The sequence below is a fragment of the Staurois parvus genome, unplaced genomic scaffold, assembly GCF_062004578.1.
Source record: "Staurois parvus isolate SC_StPar_1 unplaced genomic scaffold, SC_StPar_1.0 ptg002517l, whole genome shotgun sequence".
NCBI classification, from domain to species: domain Eukaryota; kingdom Metazoa; phylum Chordata; class Amphibia; order Anura; family Ranidae; genus Staurois; species Staurois parvus.
The window spans coordinates 2,628-28,341 of NW_028320313.1; the positions used below are offsets into that span (position 1 = coordinate 2,628).

General features: G+C 52.0%; 1 protein-coding gene across 1 annotated transcript; it reads right to left on the reverse strand.

The window, feature by feature from the left end:
* Positions 1-4,126: 4,126 nt before the first annotated feature.
* LOC149430699 (gastric inhibitory polypeptide receptor-like) lies at positions 4,127-24,588 on the reverse strand. Its single transcript, XM_089666082.1, has 12 exons — positions 24,070-24,588; positions 23,708-23,815; positions 18,494-18,618; positions 18,233-18,336; positions 16,446-16,599; positions 15,637-15,796; positions 15,500-15,560; positions 15,237-15,306; positions 7,338-7,426; positions 6,956-7,094; positions 6,644-6,685; positions 4,127-4,365 (listed from the first exon to the last, which is right to left on the reverse strand). The coding sequence occupies exons 1-12, from the start codon at positions 24,179-24,181 to the stop codon at positions 4,198-4,200; spliced, it is 1,332 nt and encodes a 443-aa protein (XP_089522208.1). The 5' UTR covers positions 24,182-24,588; the 3' UTR covers positions 4,127-4,197.
* Between the last annotated feature and the right edge of the window lie 1,126 nt (positions 24,589-25,714).

The window sequence follows — 25,714 nt, forward strand, 5'->3', positions numbered from 1 at the left end:
GAACACTCCTCAATGACCTGCACCCTTGTGACCTTCTGGTGGAACACTTCTCTGACCTGCACCCTTGTGACCTTCTGGTGGAACACTCCTCAAGGACCTGCACCCACGTGACCTTCTGGTGGAACACTCCTCAATGACCTGCACCCACGTGACCTTCTGGTGGAACACTCCTCAATGACCTGCACCCATGTGACCTTCTGGTGGAACACTCCTCAATGACCTGCACCCTTGTGACCTTCTGGTGGAACACTTCTCTGACCTGCACCCTTGTGACCTTCTGGTGGAACACTCCTCAAGGACCTGCACCCACGTGACCTTCTGGTGGAACACTCCTCAATGACCTGCACCCACGTGACCTTCTGGTGGAACACTCCTCAATGACCTGCACCCATGTGACCTTCTGGTGGAACACTCCTCAATGACCTGCACCCATGTGACCTTCTGGTGGAACACTCCTCAATGACCTGCACCCTTGTGACCTTCTGGTGGAACACTTCTCTGACCTGCACCCTTGTGACCTTCTGGTGGAACACTCCTCAATGACCTGCACCCATGTGACCTGCTGGTGGAACACTCCTCTGACCTGCACCCATGTGACCTTCTGGTGGAACACTCCTCTATGACCTGCACCCATGTGACCTTCTGGTGGAACACTCCTCAATGACCTGCACCCATGTGACCTTCTGGTGGAACACTCCTCAATGACCTGCACCCTTGTGACCTTCTGGTGGAACACTCCTCAATGACCTGCACCCATGTGACCTTCTGGTGGAACACTCCTCAATGACCTGCACCCATGTGACCTTCTGGTGGAACACTCCTCAATGACCTGCACCCTTGTGACCTTCTGGTGGAACACTTCTCTGACCTGCACCCTTGTGACCTTCTGGTGGAACACTCCTCAATGACCTGCACCCATGTGACCTGCTGGTGGAACACTCCTCTGACCTGCACCCATGTGACCTTCTGGTGGAACACTCCTCTATGACCTGCACCCATGTGACCTTCTGGTGGAACACTCCTCAATGACCTGCACCCATGTGACCTTCTGGTGGAACACTCCTCAATGACCTGCACCCTTGTGACCTTCTGGTGGAACACTCCTCAATGACCTGCACCCATGTGACCTGCTGGTGGAACACTCCTCTGACCTGCACCCATGTGACCTTCTGGTGGAACACTCCTCTATGACCTGCACCCATGTGACCTTCTGGTGGAACACTCCTCAATGACCTGCACCCATGTGACCTTCTGGAGGAACACTCCTCAATGACCTGCACCCTTGTGACCTTCTGGTGGAACACTCCTCAATGACCTGCACCCATGTGACCTTCTGGTGGAACACTCCTCTGACCTGCACCCTTGTGACCTTCTGGTGGAACACTCCTCAATGACCTGTACCCACGTGACCTTCTGGTGGAACACTCCTCTATGACCTGCACCCACGTGACCTTCTGGTGGAACACTCCTCTATGACCTGCACCCACGTGACCTTCTGGTGGAACACTCCTCTGACCTGCACCCTTGTGACCTTCTGGTGGAACACTCCTCAATGGCCTGCACCCATGTGACCTTCTGGTGGAACACTCCTCAAGGACCTGCACCCACGTGACCTTCTGGTGGAACACTCCTCAAGGACCTGCACCCACGTGACCTTCTGGTGGAACACTCCTCTGACCTGCACCCTTGTGACCTTCTGGTGGAACACTCCTCAATGACCTGCACCCTTGTGACCTTCTGGTGGAACACTCCTCTGACCTGCACCCTTGTGACCTTCTGGTGGAACACTCCTCAATGACCTGCACCCATGTGACCTTCTGGTGGAACACTCCTCTGACCTGCACCCTTGTGACCTTCTGGTGGAACACTCCTCAATGACCTGCACCCACGTGACCTTCTGGTGGAACACTCCTCAATGACCTGCACCCACGTGACCTTCTGGTGGAACACTCCTCAATGACCTGCACCCACGTGACCTTCTGGTGGAACACTCCTCAATGACCTGCACCCACGTGACCTTCTGGTGGAACACTCCTCAAGGACCTGCACCCACGTGACCTTCTGGTGGAACACTCCTCAAGGACCTGCACCCACGTGACCTTCTGGTGGAACACTCCTCAATGACCTGCACCCATGTGACCTTCTGGTGGAACACTCCTCTGACCTGCACCCTTGTGACCTTCTGGTGGAACACTCCTCAATGACCTGCACCCATGTGACCTGGTGGAACACTCCTCAATGACCTGTACCCACGTGACCTTCTGGTGGAACACTCCTCAAGGACCTGCACCCACGTGACCTTCTGGTGGAACACTCCTCAAGGACCTGCACCCACGTGACCTTCTGGTGGAACACTCCTCAATGACCTGCACCCATGTGACCTTCTGGTGGAACACTCCTCAATGACCTGCACCCACGTGACCTTCTGGTGGAACACTCCTCAATGACTTGCACCCACGTGACCTTCTGGTGGAACACTCCTCAATGACCTGCACCCACGTGACCTTCTGGTGGAACACTCCTCAATGACCTGCACCCTTGTGACCTTCTGGTGGAACACTCCTCAATGACCTGCACCCACGTGACCTTCTGGTGGAACACTCCTCAATGACCTGCACCCATGTGACCTGGTGGAACACTCCTCAATGACCTGCACCCTTGTGACCTTCTGGTGGAACACTCCTCAATGACCTGCATCCATGTGACCTTCTGGTGGAACACTCCTCAATGACCTGCACCCATGTGACCTGGTGGAACACTCCTCAATGACCTGTACCCATGTGACCTGGTGGAACACTCCTCAGTGACCGGCACCCATGTGACCTTCTGCTGGATCACTGCTCTGACCTGCACCCTTGTGACCTTCTGGTGGAACACTCCTCAATGACCTGCACCCATGTGACCTTCTGGTGGAACACTCCTCAATGACCTGCACCCACGTGACCTTCTGGAACACTCCTCAATGACCTGCACCCATGTGAACATGTGATATATACCCATGATAGTCACCTGACCGCACCTTTCATGTCACAGAGGAATATCATCCCTGTATATACACGACGCCTGCCGCTGGAGGTGGGGGCATTGCTGATACCAGCCATCACATCCACTACCCCGGACTCCCCTTCATGGAGGAGGCGGGGCTAATACCCGACACCCCCTGCCCCATGGAGGAGGCGGAGCTAATACCCCTGATACCCTCAGCATGGACGAGGCGGAGCCAATACCCCCGATACCCTCAGCATGGACGAGGCGGAGCTAATACCCCCGATACCCTCAGCATGGAAGAGGCGGAGCTAATACCCCCGATACCCTCAGCATGGACGAGGCGGAGCTAATACCCCCGATACCCTCAGCATGGACGAGGCGGAGCTAATACCCCCGATACCCTCAGCATGGAAGAGGCGGAGCCAATACCCCCGATACCCTCAGCATGGACGAGGCGGAGCTAATACCCCCGATACCCTCAGCATGGAAGAGGCGGAGCTAATACCCCCGATACCCTCAGCATGGACGAGGCGGAGCTAATACCCCCGATACCCTCAGCATGGACGAGGCGGAGCTAATACCCCCGATACCCTCAGCATGGAAGAGGCGGAGCTAATACCCCCGATACCCTCAGCATGGACGAGGCGGAGCTAATACCCCCGATACCCTCAGCATGGACGAGGCGGAGCTAATACCCCCGATACCCTCAGCATGGACGAGGCGGAGCTAATACCCCCGATACCCTCAGCATGGACGAGGCGGAGCTAATACCCCCGATACCCTCAGCATGGACGAGGCGGAGCTAATACCCCCGATACCCTCAGCATGGAAGAGGCGGAGCTAATACCCCCGATACCCTCAGCATGGAAGAGGCGGAGCTAATACCCCCGATACCCTCAGCATGGAAGAGGCGGAACTAATACCCCCGATACCCTCAGCATGGAAGAGGCGGAGCTAATACCCCCGATACCCTCAGCATGGAAGAGGCGGAGCTAATACCCCCGATACCCTCAGCATGGAAGAGGCGGAGCTAATACCCCCGATACCCTCAGCATGGAAGAGGCAGCCTTTGGTGACTTGGCCTCCGGTCAGGATGAGGAGCTGTGAGCGGGTTACAGAGAAGAATGAATTGTTTGCTTCTTCACAAGATTTAATGACCAGAAGAGGAAATATGACAAACAATAAATACATAAGTGCGGCAGATTCATCCTAACGCTGCCTGCCGCGGGACACGGGCTGGGGGGCCTCTGAACTGTCAGACATCAGGTCTTCCCCAGCGTGGGGTCTTCCCGGAGGAGGGGGCAGGGATGTGGATGTAGACGAAGTATGTTCCCGTGTAAATGTGTCCTTCAACTTCCTGCGCAACTCTGCCTGAACCTGACGAATAGGGAGGACAGAGATCACCAGAGATGTAGAGACTGAGGAGCACAGAGATCACCAGAGGAAAGACTGAGGAGGACAGAGATCACCAGAGGAGGAGACACCAAGGAGGACAGAGATCACCAGAGGAGGAGACACCGAGGAGGACAGAGATCACCAGAGATGTAGAGACTGAGGAGCACAGAGATCACCAGAGGAAAGACTGAGGAGGACAGAGATCACCAGAGGAGGAGACACCAAGGAGGACAGAGATCACCAGAGGAGGAGACACCAAGGAGGACAGAGATCACCAGAGGAGGAGACACCGAGGAGGACAGAGATCACCAGAGATGTAGAGACTGAGGAGCACAGAGATCACCAGAGGAAAGACTGAGGAGGACAGAGATCACCAGAGGAGGAGACACCAAGGAGGACAGAGATCACCAGAGGAGGAGACACCGAGGAGGACAGAGATCACCAGAGATGTAGAGACTGAGGAGCACAGAGATCACCAGAGGAAAGACTGAGGAGGACAGAGATCACCAGAGGAGGAGACACCAAGGAGGACAGAGATCACCAGAGGAGGAGACACCAAGGAGGACAGAGATCACCAGAGGAGGAGACACCGAGGAGGACAGAGATCACCAGAGATGTAGAGACTGAGGAGCACAGAGATCACCAGAGGAAAGACTGAGGAGGACAGAGATCACCAGAGGAGGAGACACCAAGGAGGACAGAGATCACCAGAGGAGGAGACACCAAGGAGGACAGAGATCACCAGAGGAGGAGACACCGAGGAGGACAGAGATCACCAGAGATGTAGAGACTGAGGAGCACAGAGATCACCAGAGGAAAGACTGAGGAGGACAGAGATCACCAGAGGAGGAGACACCGAGGAGGACAGAGATCACCAGAGATGTACAGACTGAGGAGCACAGAGATCACCAGAGGAAAGACTGAGGAGGACAGAGATCACCAGAGGAGGACAGAGATCACCAGAGGAGGAGACACCAAGGAGGACAGAGATCACCAGAGGAGGAGACACCGAGGAGGACAGAGATCACCAGAGATGTAGAGACTGAGGAGCACAGAGATCACCAGAGATGTAGAGACTGAGGAGCACAGAGATCACCAGAGGAAAGACTGAGGAGGACAGAGATCACCAGAGGAGGACAGAGATCACCAGAGGAGGAGACACCGAGGAGGACAGAGATCACCAGAGATGTAGAGACTGAGGAGCACAGAGATCACCAGAGGAAAGACTGAGGAGGACAGAGATCACCAGAGGAGGACAGAGATCACCAGAGGAGGAGACACCGAGGAGGACAGAGATCACCAGAGATGTACAGACTGAGGAGCACAGAGATCACCAGAGGAAAGACTGAGGAGGACAGAGATCACCAGAGGAGGACAGAGATCACCAGAGGAGGAGACACCGAGGAGGACAGAGATCACCAGAGATGTACAGACTGAGGAGCACAGAGATCACCAGAGGAAAGACTGAGGAGGACAGAGATCACCAGAGGAGGACAGAGATCACCAGAGGAGGAGACACCAAGGAGGACAGAGATCACCAGAGGAGGAGACACCGAGGAGGACAGAGATCACCAGAGATGTAGAGACTGAGGAGCACAGAGATCACCAGAGATGTAGAGACTGAGGAGCACAGAGATCACCAGAGGAAAGACTGAGGAGGACAGAGATCACCAGAGGAGGACAGAGATCACCAGAGGAGGAGACACCGAGGAGGACAGAGATCACCAGAGATGTACAGACTGAGGAGCACAGAGATCACCAGAGGAAAGACTGAGGAGCACAGAGATCACCAGAGATGGAGACACCAAGGAGGACAGAGATCAGCAGAGGAGGAGACACCGAAGAGGACAGAGATCACCAGAGGAGGAGACACCGAAGAGGACAGAGATCACCAGAGGAGGACAGAGATCACCAGAGGAAAGACTGAGGAGGACAGAGATCAGCAGAGGAGGAGACACCGAGGAGGACAGAGATCATCAAAGGAGACACTGAGGAGGACAGAGATCACCAGAGATGGAGACACCGAGGAGGACAGAGATCATTAGAGATGGAGACACCGAGGAGGACAGAGATCACTAGAGGAGGAGACACTGAGAAGGACAAAGATCACCAGAGGACAGAGATCACCAGAGGAGGAGACACCGAGGAGGACAGAGATCTGATGGGAATAACAGCCTGAGACAGGAAAGAAGAGGAGGAGTTTATGATGATGGGAGCAGAGAAGTCGGAGAGGAGGCCATACAGTAGGGATTGCACTCACCTCCTTGTTGCATATACAGTAGAGCACAGCGACCAGCAGTCCCTACGGAGAGATCACATGACACAGACAGGCAGATAATTGGCAATCAATACATATCACTGATTGTAGGTTTATCAATACATATCATTGATCCATGGTCGGGGAGAAGCCCCACCTCCATCTCACACTGACTCCACCCAGAGACAGATAAATGTCTTCCCTTCACTATGGAGATACGGGAAGGACTGATCCACCCTAAGACCCCCAACCAATGGAAATGTTGGCTGCCCCCAGCTGGCCAATCAGGCGCTCAGATCTAGGGAGATCTCTTACGTGAAAAGAGCTCAGCAATAACTCCAGGCCCAGCTTGCTGTACCGGATGCGGCCCCGTGCGCTCTCCTCCGGGATCAGATTGAAGACGGCCTCATGAATCCCCAGAAGGGGGATCAAGGTCAGAGTGGATTTGGCCAACCTGGTAATGGAGGGAAAAGAGAAGCCATTACTGTATTGGTGAGATCCATGGTGTGGAGATGACCAATGACAGGCCTCCATTTTATAATGTGACCTCTACCAGCATATTCCTGCATAGTGCATTCTCATGGGCACCACCAGGGGCGCTCTACATGACTGACCACCACTGGGGAGGGGGTGGGGCAACTTATCACAGTGGACAGACGGTGATGGATAATAATCTGCCGCCATGTGACCAGCTCACCTGTATTTGCGATCACTCCTCCTCATCTGATTGGCTCGTAGTTTCAGCACCAGAATCCTCAGAATCCGCAGGAAGATGATAAAGTTCACCTGATTACATCATAAAATAACAAGAGTAGTCCAGGTCACATGACCGAATCATAATCCCCCCCCCCCCAATGGATGGAGGAAGGAAGAATGCTATGGGGGGGGAATACTGATCTGCTCCCCTGCAGATGCTGTCGGTTCGCCCCCTTACAGAGAGATTATCGGTCTATAGATTGTATCCTCGGTGTATATAAATGATAGAGACAGAAAATCGACCGAACATCCAGAACAAACAAATGATACAAATGTTATAAATGTAGTCACACTCCAGGGAGTACAATAAGTATTCGATCCCCGAGCAAAACATGACCTGGTACTTGGTGGAGAAACCTTGTTGGTGAGCACAGAGGTGAGACGTTCCTTATAGTTGGTGGAGGAACCCTTGTTGGTGAGCACAGAAGTGAGACGTTCCTTATAGTTGGTGGAGGAACCCTTGTTGGCGAGCACAGAGGTGAGACGTTCCTTATAGTTGGTGGAGGAACCCTTGTTGGCGAGCACAGAAGTGAGATGTTCCTTATAGTTGGTGGAGGAACCCTTGTTGGTGAGCACAGAAGTGAGACGTTCCTTATAGTTGGTGGAGGAACCCTTGTTGGTGAGCACAGAAGTGAGACGTTCCTTATAGTTGGTGGAGGAACCCTTGTTGGTGAGCACAGAAGTGAGACGTTCCTTATAGTTGGTGGAGGAACCCTTGTTGGTGAGCACAGAGGTGAGACGTTCCTTGTAGTTGGTGGAGGAACCCTTGTTGGTGAGCACAGAAGTGAGACGTTCCTTATAGTTGGTGGAGGAACCCTTGTTGGTGAGCACAGAGGTGAGACGTTCCTTGTAGTTGGTGGAGGAACCCTTGTTGGCGAGCACAGAGGTGAGACGTTCCTTGTAGTTGGTGGAGGAACCCTTGTTGGCGAGCACAGAGGTGAGACGTTCTTTGTAGTTGGTGGAGGAACCCTTGTTGGTGAGCACAGAAGTGAGACGTTCCTTATAGTTGGTGGAGGAACCCTTGTTGGTGAGCACAGAGGTGAGACGTCTCTTGTAGTTGGTGGAGGAACCCTTGTTGGCGAGCACAGAGGTGAGACGTTCCTTGTAGTTGGTGGAGGAACCCTTGTTGGCGAGCACAGAGGTGAGACATTCCTTGTAGTTGTACAGGAACCCTTGGTGGTGAGCACAGAGGTGAGACGTTCCATGTAGTTGGTGGAGGAACCCTTGTTGGTGAGCACAGAGGTGAGACGTTCCATGTAGTTGGTGGAGGAACCCTTGTTGGCGAGCACAGAGGTGAGACGTCTCTTGTAGTTGGTGGAGGAACCCTTGTTGGCGAACACAGAGGTGAGACGTTCCTTGTAGTTGGTGGAGGAACACTTGTTGGTGAGCACAGAGGTGAGACATTCCTTGTAGTTGGTGGAGGAACCCTTGTTGACGAGCACAGAGGTGAGACATTCCTTGTAGTTGGTGGAGGAACCCTTGTTGGAAGTACAGAGGCGAGACGTTCCTTGTAGTTGGTGGAGGAACCCTTGTTGGAAGTACAGAGGTGAGACATTCCTTATACTTGGTGGAGGAACCCTTGTTGGTGAGCACAGAGGTGAGAAGTCTCTTGTAGCTGGTGGAGGAACCCTTGTTGGTGAGCACAGAGGTGAGACGTTCCTTGTAGTTGGTGGAGGAACCCTTGTTGGAATCACAGAGGTGAGACGTCTCTTGTAGTTGGTGGAGGAACCCTTGTTGGCGAGCACAGAGGTGAGACATTCCTTGTAGTTGGTGGAGGAACCCTTGTTGGTGAGCACAGAGCTGACACGTTCCTTTTAGTTGTTGGTGAACACAGAGGTGAGACGTCCCTTGTAGTTGGTGGAGGAACCCTTGTTGGTGAGCACACAGGTGCGACGTCTCTTGTAGCTGGTGGAGGAACCCTTGATAGCGAGCATAGAGCTGACACGTTCCTTTTAGTTGGTGGAGGAACTCTTGTTGGAAGCACAGAGGTCAGACATCTCTTGTAGTTGTTGGCGAACCCTTGTTGGCAAGCACAGAGGTGAGACGTTCCTTGTATTTGGAGGAGGAACCCTTGTTGGAAGCACAGAGGTGAAACGTTCCTTGTAGTTGGTGGAGGAACCTTTTTTGGTGTGCACAGAGGTGAGACGTTCCTTGTAGTTGGTGGAGGAACCCTTGTTGGTGAGCACAGAGGTGAGACGTCTCTTGTAGTTGGTGGAGGAACCCTTGTTGGCAAACACAGAGGTGAGATGTTTCTTGCAGTTGGTAGAGGAACCCTTGTTGGTGAGCACAGAGGTGAGATGTTCCTTGTAGTTGGTGGAGGAACCCTTGTTGAAAAGCAGAGGTGAGACGTTCCTTGTAGTTGGTGGAGGAAATCTTGTTGGAAGCACAGAGGTGACATGTCTCTTGTAGTTGGTGGAGGAACTCTTGTTGGTGACCACAGAGGTAAGACGTCTCTTGTACTTGGTGGAGGAACCCTTGTTGGTGAGCACAGAGGTGATACGTTCCTTGCATTTGGTGGAGGAACCCTTGTTGAAAGCACAGAGGTGAGACGTTCCTTGTACTTGTACAGGAACCCTTGGTGGTGAGCACAGAGGTGAGACGTTCTTTGTAGTTCGTGGAGGAAAACTTGGTGAGTGCAGAGGTGAGACGTTCCTTGTAGTTGGTGGAGGAACCCTTGTTGGAAGCACAGAGTTGAGACGTCTCTTGTACTTGGTGGAGGAACCCTTGTTGGTGAGCACAGATGTGAGCCGTTCCTTGTAGTTCGTGGAGGAAAACTTGTTGGTGAGTGCAGAGGTGAGACGTTCCTTGTAGTTGGTGGAGGATCCCTTGTTGGAATCACAGAGGTGAGACATCTCTTGTAGTTGGTGGAGGAACCCTTGTTGGTGAGCACAGAGGTGAGACGTTCCTTGTAGTTGGTGGAGGATCCCTTGTTGGAATCACAGAGGTGAGACATCTCTTGTAGTTCGTGGAGGAACCCTTGTTAGCGAGCACAGAGGTGAGACATCTCTTGTAGTTGGTGGAGGAACCCTTGTTAGCGAGCACAGAGGTGAGACGTTCCTTGTAGTTGGTGGAGGAACCCTTGTTGGTGAGCACAGGGGTGAGACGTTCCTTGTAGTTGGTGCAGGAACCCTTGTTAGCGAGCACAGAGGTGAGACATTTCTTTTAGTTGGTGGAGGAACCCTTGTTGGTGAGCACAGAGGTGAGACATCTCTTATAGTTGGTGGAGGAACCCTTGTTGGTGAGCACAGAGGTGAGACGTCTCTTGTAGTTGGTGGAGGAACCCTTGTTGGCGAGCACAGAGGTGAGACGTCTCTTGTAGTTGGTGGAGGAACCCTTGTTGGCGAGCACAGAGGTGAGACGTCTCTTGTAGTTGGTGGAGGAACCCTTGTTGGCGAGCACAGAGGTGAGACGTCTCTTGTAGTTGGTGGAGGAACCCTTGTTGGCGAGCACAGAGGTGAGACGTCTCTTGTAGTTGGTGGAGGAACCCTTGTTGGCGAGCACAGAGGTGAGACATTTCTTTTAGTCAGTTCCCAGGTTTGCACTCATCTTAGGAGGGATGTCAGTCCACTCTTACAGATCCTCTCTAAATCCTGAAGGTTTCCTGGCTATCACTTGGCCACTCGAACTTTCAGCTCCCTCTATACATTTTCTACAGGATGAAGGTCTGGAGACTGGCTAGGCCATTCCAGGACCTTAATGTGCTTCTTCTTGAGCCGCTCCTTTGTTGCCTTGTCCGTGTGTTTTGGGTCATTGTCATGATGGAACACCCATCCACGACCCATTTTCAATGCCCTGGCTGAGGGAAGAATGTTCTCACCTAAGATTTGATGGTACATTGCCCCATCCATCGTCCCTTTGATGCGGTGCAATTGTCCTGTCCACTTAGCAGAAAAACACCCCCAAAGCAGAATGTTTCCACCACCATGTCTCACAGTTGGGATGGTGTTCTTGGGGTCATAGGCAGCATTCCTCCTCCAAAAACGGTGAGTTGAGTTGATGCCAAAGAGCTGGATTTTGGTGTCATCTGACCACAACACTATCAACCAGTCCTCCTCTGCATCATTCAGATGTTCAGTGGAAAACTTCAGATGGGCCTGGACATGTGTCTTCCTGAGGAGGGGGACCTTGCGGGCACTGCAGGATTTCAGTCCATGGCGGTGTATTGTATTACCAATGGTTGGTTTGGTGACTGTGGTCCCAGCTGCCTGGAGATCCCTCACAAGCTCCTCCCGTGTAGTTCTGGGCTGATCCCTCACTGTTCTCATGACCATCCTTACCCCATGAGGCGAGATCTTGCATGGAGCTCCAGGCTGAGGGCGATTGATGGATATTTTGTATTTCTTCCATGTACGAATATTCTCTCCAACAGTTGTCTCCTCACCAAGCTTCTCACTGATGGTCTTGTAGGCCATTCCAGCCTTGTGCAGGTCTTCCATCTTGTCACCGACGTCCTCTGACAGCTCGTTGGTCTTGCCCATGGTGGTGGTGGTGATGGTGGTGGTAGTGGTGATGGTGGTAGTGGTGATCGTGGTGGTGGTGGTGATGATGGTGGTGGTGAGGTTTGGATGGAAGAGATTCTGAGGACAGATGTCCTTCATACACAGAATGAGCCAGCTGCCTGGAGATCCCTCACAAGCTCCTCCCGTGTAGTTCTGGGCTGATCCCTCACTGTTTTCATGACCAGCCTTACCCCATGAGGCGAGATCTTGCATGGAGCTCCAGGCTGAGGGCGATTGATGGATATTTTGTATTTCTTCCATGTACGAATATTCTCTCCAACAGTTGTCTCCTCACCAAGCTTCTCACTGATGGCCTTGTAGGCCATTCCAGCCTTGTGCAGGTCTTCCATCTTGTCACCGATGTCCTCTGACAGCTCGTTGGTCTTGCCCATGGTGGTGGTGGGGGTGGTGATGATAATGGTGGTGGTTGTGGTGATGGTGATTTTAATGGTGGTGGTGATGATGGTGATGGTAGTGGTGATGGTGGGTGGTAATGGTGATGGTGGTGGTGATGGTGGTGGTTGTGGTGATGGTGGTGGTTGTGGTGATGGTGATTGTGATGGTGGTGATGGTGGTGGTGATGGTAGTGGTGGTGGTGGTGGTGGTGGTGGTGATGGTGGTGGTTGTGGTGATGGTGATTGTGATGGTGGTGGTGGTGATGATGGTAGTGGTGATGGTGGTGGTGGTGATGGTAGTGATGATGGTAGTGGTGATGGTGGTGGTGGTGGTGATGATGGTGGTGGTGATGGTAGTGGTAGTGGTGGTGGTGGTGGTGGTGGTGATGGTGATGGTTGTGGTGATGGTGATGATGGTAGTGGTGATGGTGGTGGTGGTGATGGTAGTGATGGTGGTGGTGGTGATGATGGTAGTGGTGATGGTGGTGGTGGTGGTGATGATGGTGGTGGTGATGGTGGTGGTGGTGGTGATGATGGTGGTGGTGATGGTGGTGGTGGTGATGGTAGTGGTGGTGGTGGTGGTGATGGTAGTGGTGGTGGTGATGATGGTAGTGGTGGTGGTGGTGATGGTAGTGGTGGTGGTGGTGATGGTGGTGGTGGTGGTGGTGATGATGGTGGTGGTGGTGGTGGTGATGGCGGTGGTGGTGGTGGTGATGGCGGTGGTTGTGGTGATGGTGGTGGTTGTGGTGATGGTGATTGTGATGGTGGTGGTGGTGGTGGTGATGATGGTGGTGGTGGTGGTGATGATGGTGGTGATGTTTGGATGGAAGAAATTCTGAGGACAGATGCCCTTCATACACAGAACGTGTTGTCGGTAGGAGGACCTCCTTCCATGGACAGGACTGATCTGTGTACCACATGAGCCCAGAGCCAGTCTGTGGAGCCAGAATCATTGTTGGTTGGTGGGGATCAAATCCTTCTTGTACTCCCTGAACTGCGACTCCATTCATGACATTTGTATGGTGTGCTTTCTGGATGTTCGGTCGATTTTCTGTCTCCATCATTTATATACACCGAGGATACAATCTACAGACCGATCATCTCTCTGTAAGGGGGGAACCGACACCATCTGCAGGGGGGCAAATCAGTATTCCCCCACTGTATATGATGAATGGATGGGGGAGGGAAGACTGCTATGTGATACACCTAGACCCCGAGAGACACACACAGACCCCGAGAGACACACACAGACCCCGAGAGACACACACACACCCCGAGAGACACACACACACCCCGAGAGACACACACACACCCCGAGAGACACACACACACCCCGAGAGACACACACAGACCCCGAGAGACACACACAGACCCCGAGAGACACACACAGACCCCGAGAGACACACACAGACCCCGAGAGACACACACAGACCCCGAGAGACACACACAGACCCCGAGAGACACACACAGACCCCGAGAGACACACAGACCCCGAGAGACACACACAGACCCCGAGAGACACACACAGACCCCGAGAGACACACACAGACCCCGAGAGACACACAGACCCCGAGAGACACACACAGACCCCGAGAGACACACACACACCCCGAGAGACACACACACACCCCGAGAGACACACACACACCCCGAGAGACACACACAGACCCCGAGAGAGACACACACACCCCGAGAGACACATTCCATACAGTCCCCGATAAACGTTTCCTTTACAAACTGAGGTCTGTAGGCCGGGACCGGTGTGTGTACCTGGAGAAGACTGGTTACAGAAGTGCCACCAAAGAGTGGTGATATAAGGGGAGGGAGGAGCTCAGTGATGGGGGAGGGAGGAGCTCAGTGATGGGGGGATGGAGGAGCTCAGTGATGGGGGGATGGAGGAGCTCAGTGATGGGGGAGGGAGGAGCTCAGTGATGGGGGGATGGAGGAGCTCAGTGATGGGGGGATGGAGGAGCTCAGTGATGGGGGAGGGAGGAGCTCAGTGATAGGGGAGGGAGGAGCTCATCGATGGGGGAGGGAGGAGCTCATCGATGGGGGAGGGAGGAGCTCAGCGATGGGGGAGGGAGGAGCTCAGCGATGGGGGAGGGAGGAGCTCAGCGATGGGGGAGGGAGGAGCTCAGCGATGGGGGATGGCGTGCTCTATGGCCGTACTCTCCGCCCTCCAGTGCTCTATGGCCGTACTCTCCGCCCTCCAGTGCTCTATGGCCGTACTCTCCGCCCTCCAGTGCTCTATGGCCGTACTCTCCGCCCTCCAGTGCTCTATGGCCGTACTCTCCGCCCTCCAGTGCTCTATGGCCGTACTCTCCGCCCTCCAGTGCTCTATGGCCGTACTCTCCGCCCTCCAGTGCTCTATGGCCGTACTCTCCGCCCTCCAGTGCTCTATGGCCGTACTCTCCGCCCTCCAGTGCTCTATGGCCGTACTCTCCGCCCTCCAGTGCTCTATGGCCGTACTCTCCGCCCTCCAGTGCTCTATGGCCGTACTCTCCGCCCTCCAGTGCTCTATGGCCGTACTCTCCGCCCTCCAGTGCTCTATGGCCGTACTCTCCGCCCTCCAGTGCTCTATGGCCGTACTCTCCGCCCTCCAGTGCTCTATGGCCGTACTCTCCGCCCTCCAGTGCTCTATGGCCGTACTCTCCGCCCTCCAGTGCTCTATGGCCGTACTCTCCGCCCTCCAGTGCTCTATGGCCGTACTCTCCGCCCTCCAGTGCTCTATGGCCGTACTCTCCACCCTCCAGTGCTCTATGGCCGTACTCTCCACCCTCCAGTGCTCTATGGCCGTACTCTCCACCCTCCAGTACTCTATGGCCGTACTCTCCGCCCTCCAGTGCTCTATGGCCGTACTCTCCACCCTCCAGTGCTCTATGGAGTGGCCGTACTCTCAGACTATACCTCACAGCACACAATCCATCACTGGGGAGGGTCACTTACCAGAACAGCGAAGAGAATTGGGGATCGAATGATCCACCAGTAGGAGCGGTTGTCATTTCTCTCCCAACACCTGGAAGACAGAAGGCGTGGCCATCACACAACGTCGTAAATGGCTTCATCCTCGCCTACTGCCATTTCCAATCAGAGAAACGTGAATGTCAGAGGCTAGTGACAACCCTGAAGACAAGTCTCATCTGCAGGAAATGGTGTCACACGCTGGGCTCAGACACAACCATTGTGGTACTGACATATGTTATACTCACTGTGTGTTCTCATACAGCTGCCGCACAACCACCCATGGGACGACAAACAGCACAGGGGCCCCTGGAAGACACAGACATATGGCAGAAAAGGGTGGCCATGTACAGGGGTCCAATCACCAGTGACATCATGGACTTACCCCAGCCCAGCGCCATGTATCGGGGCAGCGCTGCCTCTTCAGAGAACGACAAGACAACCAGCAGGTTGTGGAGGTAGAGGCCCTCCACCAGAAGCCAGTAGTAATTGGCGGCCACACAATACTGTGTGATGGTCTGAGCAACACGACACCCAACCAGAGTCTGCAGAGACAGGAGACACCGAGAGGACCCAACATGACCAACCCATCCAGAAAAAAGGGTGATCTCATCAACACCTGTACAGGTAAGGGGAGGAGCCTGATAGAACCTCTCCCCTCCATACAGGTAAGGGGAGGAGCCTGACAGAACCTCTCCCCTCCATACAGGTAAGGGGAGGAGCCTGACAGAACCTCTCCCCTCCATACAGGTAAGGGGAGGAACCTGACAGAACCTCTTCCCTCCATAACAGGTAAGGGGAGGAGCCTGAAAGAACCTCTCCCCTCCATACAGGTAAGGGGAGGAGCCTGACAGAACCTCTCCCCTCCATACAGGTAAGGGGAGGAGCCTGACAGAACCTCTCCTGTGCATACAGGTAAGGGGAGGAGCCTGACAGAACCTCTCCCCTCCATACAGGCAAGAGGAGGAGCCTGACAGAACTTCTCCCCTCCATACAGATAAGGGGAGGGGCCGTACAGCACCTCTCCTCTGCATACAGGTAAGGGGAGGCGCTTAACAAGACCAAATTTTGATACAGATCAGAGGAGGAGCCTGACCAGACTTCATCCCCACACAGGAAAGGGGAGGAGCCTGTAAGACTCCACCCCCTATAAAGGTAAGAGGAGGATACAGATATTCGAGCCCATGGTCTCACCTTCTCTCTCAGCAGAGCAGTCATGTCCTCCTGGCCCTGAATCATGTTGTGTTGGTGCATGAGCAGAGCGTCCCGGGACAGCAGAGACACGGCGCGCAGGATGAAAGACACAAACAGGTTACAGTGGATGAGATTCCGCGTACAGCGCAGGCGCCTGCAACACAAAACACACCATAAATCCACCAATCAGACGCTTACTGCTCTGAATGACTTCACTCTCTGCATAGATTAGGCCCCAAAATGTGCACAAGGCCTCGGGATCCTTTAACATAGTCCCTCCCCTGAGGACTCTGTGCTGATGATTAGTGTACAACATACAAAGTCTGTGGGATCGGTGAGCATAGTCCCTCCCCTGAGGACTCCGTACTGACGATTAGCATACAACAGACAAAGTCTGTGGGATCGGTGAGCATAGTCCCTCCCCTGAGGACTCCGTACTGACCATTAGCGTACAACAGACAAAGTCTGTGGGATCGGTGAGCTTAGTCCCTCCCCTGAGGACTCCGTACTGACCATTAGCGTACAACAGACAAAGGCTGTGGGATCGGTGAGCATAGTCCCTCCGCTGAGGACTCCATACTGACCATTAGCGTACAACAGACAAAGGCTGTGGGATCGGTGAGCATAGTCCCTCCCCTGAGGACTCCATACTGACCATTAGCGTACAACAGACAAAGGCTGTGGGATCGGTGAGCATAGTCCCTCCCCTGAGGACTCCGTACTGACCATTAGCATACAACAGACAAAAGCTGTGGGATCGGTGAGCATAGTCCCTCCCCTGAGGACTCCGTACTGACCATTAGCGTACAACATACAAAGTCTGTGGGATCGGTGAGCATAGTCCCTCCCCTGAGGACTCCATACTGACCATTAGTGTACAACATACAAAGTCTGTGGGATCGGTGAGCATAGTCCCTCCCCTGAGGACTCCGTACTGACCATTAGCGTACAACAGACAAAAGCTGTGGGATCGGTGAGCATAGTCCCTCCCCTGAGGACTCCGTACTGACCATTAGCGTACAACAGACAAAGGCTGTGGGATCGGTGAGCATAGTCTCTCCCCTGAGGACTCCATACTGACCATTAGCGTACAACATACAAAGTCTGTGGGATCGGTGAGCATAGTCCCTCCCCTGAGGACTCCATACTGACCATTAGCGTACAACAGACAAAGGCTGTGGGATCGGTGAGCATAGTCCCTCCCCTGAGGACTCCGTACTGACCATTAGCGTACAACATACAAAGTCTGTGGGATCGGTGAGCTTAGTCCCTCCCCTGAGGACTCCGTACTGACCATTAGTGTACAACATACAAAGTCTGTGGGATCGGTGAGCATAGGCCCTCCCCTGAGGACTCCATACTGACCATTAGCGTACAACAGACAAAGGCTGTGGGATCGGTGAGCATAGTCCCTCCCCTGAGGACTCCGTACTGACCATTAGCGTACAACAGACAAAGGCTGTGGGATCGGTGAGCATAGTCCCTCCCCTGAGGATTTGTTTTGCTAGTTTACAACACAAAGAGAGGCTGCAGGATCCATGAGCATAGTCCCTCCCCCGAGGACTCTGTGCTGATTACCAGTATATAACACAGATGTAAAGCAACCCTTCTAATGAAAGCTATCCCCCTCAGGATACACCCGGCTCTGGTTACCTATTAATGTTTTGCTTGAACAGGACAAGTTTCAATTGGTGGAACTTTTTAATCATGAAGCCATTTGGTTTCATTCCCAGTGCAGCTCACAGGATCCTCAGAGAGGTGAACAGAGATGGAGGTGGAAAACGTACCTGAGCTGTGTCAGTATACAGAGAGCCACAGTCAGAGCAGCCAGGGAAATGCCGTATCCCACACTGTACATCACCCGCAACTGGGACAGAATCCACGCCTCCCACTGCCGGGACACAACAGAGACCAATCCATCAATACCACCACCAGGCCTTTCCATCACAAGTACCAGCAGGCAGGAGGGAGGCCTTACACTTACATAGCTCTGACATATACCACGGTGCAGTACAGTAATGTCCTGTATGGAGGTGATGGCCTCTTACCTGAGATTGCTCCTCCTCTGGGTTGACATTCTCGCACTGTGAGTGGTCCCTCCAGGGCATGTCTGTCTCATCCCGGACCCACTGACCCTCGGCATCGCACCGCCGGAACACAAGGCCATCTTTTACTGCAGAGAGAGAAGGGGACACAGAGTACGGATGGGGGCAGAGTACGGATGGGGGCAGAGTACGGATGGGGGCAGAGTACGGATGGGGGCAGAGTACGGATGGGGGCAGAGTACGGATGGGGAAAGAGTACGGATGGGGGCAGAGTACGGATGGGGGCAGAGTACGGATGGGGAAAGAGTACGGATGGGGGCAGAGTACGGATGGGGGCAGAGTACGGATGGGGACAGAGTACGGATAGGCATGGTATGTATGGATGGGGTGTGGATGATCTGCATTGGTCTGGTCCTCTCACCATGGTCAATCCAGGGCAGATAGAATGGGCAGAGTATGAATGAATGGGGTATAGATGGCAGGGGTATGGAATGACAGAGTATAGATGGATGGAGTATGGAAGGACGGAGTATGGATGAATGGGGTAAAGATGGAAGGGGTATGGAAGGACAGAGTATGGATGAATGGGGTATAGATGGAAGGGGTATGGAAGGACAGATTGTAGATGGAAGGGGTATGGAAGGACAGAGTATAGATGGAAGGGGTATGGAAGGACAGAGTATAGATGGATGGGGTATGGAAGGACAGAGCATGGAAGAATGGGGTATAGATGGAAGGGGTATGGAAGGACAGAGTATGGATGGATGGGGTATAAACAGAAGGGGTATGGATGGACAGAGTATTGATGGATGGGGTATGGAAGTACAGAGTATAGATGGATGGGGTATGGAAGTACAGAGTATAGATGGATGGGGTATGGAAGGACAGAGTATAGATGGATGGGGTATGGAAGGACAGAGTATAGATGGATGGGGTATGGAAGGACAGAGTATAGATGGATGGAGTATAGATGGAAGGGGTATGGAAGGACAGAGTATGGATGGATGGAGAAAAGATGGAAGGGGTATGGAAGGACGGGGTATAGATGGATGGGGTATAGATGGAAGGGGTATGGAAGGACAGAGTATAGATGGATGGAAGGGGTATGGAAGGACAGAGTATAGATGGAAGGGGTATGGAAGGACAGAGTATAGATGGATGGAAGGGGTATGGAAGGACAGAGTATAGATGGAAGGGGTATGAAAGGACAGAGTATAGATGGATGGAGTATGGAAGGACAGAGTATGGATGGAAGGGGTATGAAAGGACAGAGTATGGATGGACGGAGTATAGATGGAAGGACGGGGTATGGATGGACGGAGTATAGATGGAAGGACGGGGTATGGATGGACGGAGTATAGATGGAAGGACGGGGTATGGATGGACGGAGTATAGATGGAAGGACGCGATATGGATGGGTGGAAGGGATATGGAAGGACAGAGTATGGATGGAAGGACAGAGTATGGATGGAAGGACAGAGTATGGATGGAAGGACAGAGTATGGATGGAAGGACAGAGTATGGATGGATGGATGGAGAAAAGATGGAAGGGGTATGGAAGGACAGAGTATAGATGGATGGAAGGGGTATGGAAGGACAGAGTATAGATGGATGGAAGGGGTATGGAAGGACAGAGTATAGATGGATGGAAGGGGTATGGAAGGACAGAGTATAGATGGATGGAGTATAGATGGATGGAAGGGGTATGGAAGGACAGAGTATAGATGGATGGGGTATAGATGGAAGGGGTATGGAAGGACAGAGTATAGATGGAAGGGGTATGGAAGGACAGAGTATGGATGGAAGGGGTATGGAAGGACAGAGTATAGATGGAAGGGGTATGAAAGGACAAAGTATAGATGGAAGGGGTATGGAAGGACAGAGTATGGATGGATGGAGTATAAATGGAAGGACGGGGTATGGATGGAAGGGGTATGGAAGGACAGAGTATGGATGGATGGAGTATAGATGGAAGGGGTATAGAAGGACAGAGTATGGATGGATGGAGTATAGATGGAAGGGGTATAGAAGGACGGAGTATGGATGGATGGAGTATAGATGGAAGGACGGGGTATGGATGGAAGGGGTATGGAAGGACAGAGTATAGATGGAAGGACAGAGTATGGATGGAAGGACGGGGTATGGATGGAAGGACGGGGTATGGATGGAAGGACAGGGTATGGAAGGACAGAGTATGGATGGAAGGACAGAGTATGGATGGAAGGACAGAGTATGGATGGAAGGACAGAGTATGGATGGAAGGACAGAGTATGGATGGAAGGACAGAGTATGGATGGAAGGGGTATGGAAGGACAGAGTATGGATGGAAGGACGGGGTATGGATGGACGGAGTATAGATGGAAGGACAGAGTACGGATGGAAGGACGGGGTATGGATGGATGGAGTATAGATGGAAGGACGGGGTATGGATGGAAAGGGTATGGAAGGACAGAGTATAGATGGATGGAGTATAGATGGAAGGGGTATGGAAGGACAGAGTATGGATGGGTGGAAGGGGTATGGAAGGACAGAGTATGGATGGACGGAGTATAGATGGAAGGACGGGGTATGGATTGGTGGAAGGGATATGGAAGGATAGAGTATGGATGGGTGGAAGGGGTATGGAAGTACAGACTATGGATGGATGGAAGGGGTATGGATGGAAGGGGTATGGGTGGAAGGGGTATGGGTGGAAGGGGTATGGAAGGACAGAGTATGGATGGACGGAGTATAGATGGAAGGACGGGGTATTGAAGTACAGACTATGGATGGTTGGAAGGGGTATAAATGGAAGGACGGGGTATGGAAGGACGGGGTATGGAAGGACAGAGTATGGAAGGACAGAGTATGGAAGGACAGAGTATAGATGGAAGGACGGGGTATGGATGGAAGGGGTATGGAAGGACGGGGTATGGATGGAAGGGGTATGGAAGGACGGGGTATGGAAGGACAGAGTATGGATGGACGGAGTATGGATGGACGGAGTATAGATGGAAGGACAGGGTATGGAAGGACAGACTATGGATGGAAGGACGGGGTATGGAAGGACAGAGTATAGATGGATGGGGTATAGATGGAAGGGGTATGGAAGGACAGAGTATAGATGGATGGAAGGGGTATGGAAGGACAGAGTATAGATGGATGGAAGGGGTATGGAAGGACAGAGTATAGATGGAAGGGGTATGAAAGGACAGAGTATAGATGGATGGAGTATGGAAGGACAGAGTATAGATGGATGGAGTATGGAAGGACAGAGTATGGATGGAAGGGGTATGGAAGGACAGAGTATGGATGGAAGGGGTATGGAAGGACAGAGTATGGATGGAAGGGGTATGAAAGGACAGAGTATGGATGGACGGAGTATAGATGGAAGGACGGGGTATGGATGGACGGAGTATAGATGGAAGGACGGGGTATGGATGGACGGAGTATAGATGGAAGGACGCGATATGGATGGGTGGAAGGGATATGGAAGGACAGAGTATGGATGGAAGGACAGAGTATGGATGGAAGGACAGAGTATGGATGGAAGGACAGAGTATGGATGGAAGGACGGGGTATGGATGGAAGGACGGGGTATGGAAGTACAGACTATGGATGGATGGAATGGGCATGGAAGGACAGAGTGTGGATGGATGGAAGGGGTATGGAAGGACAGAGCATGGATGGATGGAAGGACAGAGTATAGATGGATGGAGTATAGATGGAAGGGGTATGGAAGGACAGAGTATAGATGGATGGAAGGGGTATGGAAGGACAGAGTATAGATGGATGGAAGGGGTATGGAAGGACAGAGTATAGATGGATGGAAGGGGTATGGAAGGACAGAGTATAGATGGATGGAGTATAGATGGATGGAAGGGGTATGGAAGGACAGAGTATAGATGGATGGGGTATAGATGGAAGGGGTATGGAAGGACAGAGTATAGATGGAAGGGGTATGGAAGGACAGAGTATGGATGGATGGAGTATAAATGGAAGGACGGGGTATGGATGGAAGGGGTATGGAAGGACAGAGTATGGATGGATGGAGTATAGATGGAAGGGGTATAGAAGGACAGAGTATGGATGGATGGAGTATGGATGGAAGGACGGGGTATGGATGGAAGGGGTATGGAAGGACAGAGTATAGATGGAAGGACGGGGTATGGAAGGACAGAGTATGGATGGAAGGACAGAGTATGGATGGAAGGACAGAGTATGGATGGAAGGACAGAGTATGGATGGAAGGGGTATGGAAGGACAGAGTATGGATGGAAGGACGGGGTATGGATGGACGGAGTATAGATGGAAGGACAGAGTACGGATGGAAGGACGGGGTATGGATGGATGGAGTATAGATGGAAGGACGGGGTATGGATGGAAAGGGTATGGAAGGACAGAGTATAGATGGACGGAGTATAGATGGAAGGACGGGGTATGGATTGGTGGAAGGGATATGGAAGGATAGAGTATGGATGGAAGGACAGAGTATGGATGGGTGGAAGGGGTATGGAAGTACAGACTATGGATGGATGGAAGGGGTATGGATGGAAGGGGTATGGGTGGAAGGGGTATGGAAGGACAGAGTATGGATGGACGGAGTATAGATGGAAGGACGGGGTATTGAAGTACAGACTATGGATGGTTGGAAGGGGTATAAATGGAAGGACGGGGTATGGAAGGACGGGGTATGGAAGGACAGAGTATGGAAGGACAGAGTATTGATGGACAGAGTATTGATGGACGGAGTACAGATGGAAGGACGGGGTATGGATGGAAGGGGTATGGAAGGACAGAGTATGGATGGGTGGAAGGGGTATGGATGGAAGGGGTATGGAAGGACGGGGTATGGAAGGACAGAGTATGGATGGACGGAGTATAGATGGACGGAGTATAGATGGAAGGACAGGGTATGGAAGGACAGACTATGGATGGAAGGATGGGGTATGGAAGGACAGAGTATGGATGGACGGAGTATGGAAGGACGGGGTATGGAAGGACAGAGTATGGATGGACGGAGTATGGATGGAAGGACGGAGTATGGAAGGACGGGGTATGGAAGGACAGACTATGGATGGAAGGACAGACTATGGATGGAAGGACAGACTATGGATGGACGGAGTATAGATGGAAGGACGGGGTATGGATGGACGGGGTATGGATGGACGGGGTATGGATGGACGGAGTATGGAAGGACGGACTATGGATGGTTGGCCTGGTCACATGTCCCCTCACCTTGGTCATACCAGGGCAGGTAGGAGGGGCAAGGCTCTGCGTGGGTGGAGTTGGCCGTGGCGTCCCCCCAGCACACGTACATGTCGAAGGTCCGGTTGCAGTACACTCCTGCCATCAAACAAGAACATCATCCATCAGATAGGAAGAGCCATAGACATGAGGTCTCCTGGTGTCACCCCCCTCCAGTACGGCCATCATACCCGGAGAACAGTCACCATAGAGACATAAATGGTAACAAGACAACTGATGAGCAATCAGAACCCGGGCTGAACGGTGGTTATGGGGGGCTTCCACCCCACCTCTCCTTCCATCAGAATGGATTACACTTCTAGATATAATAGTGAGCAGAACCGACGTCTCACCACTCATTGGAGGATCCGATCGTATCCGGAGCTCACATTCCTCCTGATATCGCTTCCAGGCCTGGACCATCTCGTGTACCGTGTCCGGGTGGACGTCCTGCAACCAATACATGACTCAGTGTGAGGACTTGTATATCCCTACAGCTCATAATATTCTGTACACAAGGTCTGGCCCCGCCCCTCGCCACGTTCCCGGGGTGCACTGATGACCTCCCGTGATACTCCTCCAGCTCTGGGCCGAGGATTAAACCTCAGGAAGTGAAACATAAATGGATGATCGCCACAAACCCACCGAATACCCAACCACACAGACATCCTAGAGACACACAGAGATACATGGAGACATCCTAGAGACACAGAGACATACTAGAGACACATATAGATACATAGCGACATCCTAGAGACACACAGAGATACATGGAGACATCCTAGAGACACCTAGAGATACATAGAGAAATCCTAGAGACACAAAGAGATACATAGAGACATCCTGAAGACACAAAGTGATACATGGAGACATCCTACAGATACATAGAGAAATCCTAGCGACACATAGACATCCTAGAGACACATAAAGATACATAGAGACATCCTAGAGATACATAGAGACATCCTAGAGACACATAAATATACATAGAAACATCCTAAAGACACATAGAGATACATAGATATATCCTAGAGACATAGAGATACATACAGATACAAAGAGACATCCTAGAGATACATAGAGACATCCTAGAGACACATAAAGATACATAGAGACATCCTAGAGAGACAAAGATGCATCCTAGCAACACATAGAAATACATAGAGACATCCTAGAGACACACAGATACATCCTTGAGACTCATAGAGACACGTAGATACATGGAGACATCCTAGAGATACATAGAGAAATCCTAAAAACACAAATAAATACATAATGACATCCTAGAGAAACATAGAGGCATCCTAGAGACACATAGAGACATCCTTGAGACTCAGAGACACATAGATACATGAAGATACATGGAAACATCCTAGAGACACATAGAGAAACATAGAGACATCCTACAGACACATAGAGACATCCTAGAGACAAATAGAGACATCATAGAGACACAGAGAAACATAGAGACATCCTATAAAACACATAGATATACATAGAAAAACAGAGACATCCTTGAGAAACAGAGACATCCTAGAGACAGAGATACATAAAGATACAGAGATACATGGAGACACAAAGATACATAGAGACACCATAGAGACACATAGAGACATCCTAGCAACACAGAGATACATGGAGACATCCTGGAGACATATAGAGATACATAGAGACATCCTAGAAACACATGGAGATACATAAAGACACACAGAGACATCATAGAGACACATAGAGACATCATAGATACACATGAAGATACATAGAGACAATTATAAACAAAGAAAGATACATAGAGACATCCTAGAGATACATAGAGACATCCTAGAGACACATAAATATACATAGAAACATCCTAAAGACACATAGAGATACATAGATATATCCTAGAGACATAGAGATACATACAGATACAAAGAGACATCCTAGAGACACATATAGATACATAAAGATACATAGAGACATCCTAGAGACACATGGAGACACAGAGATACATAGAGA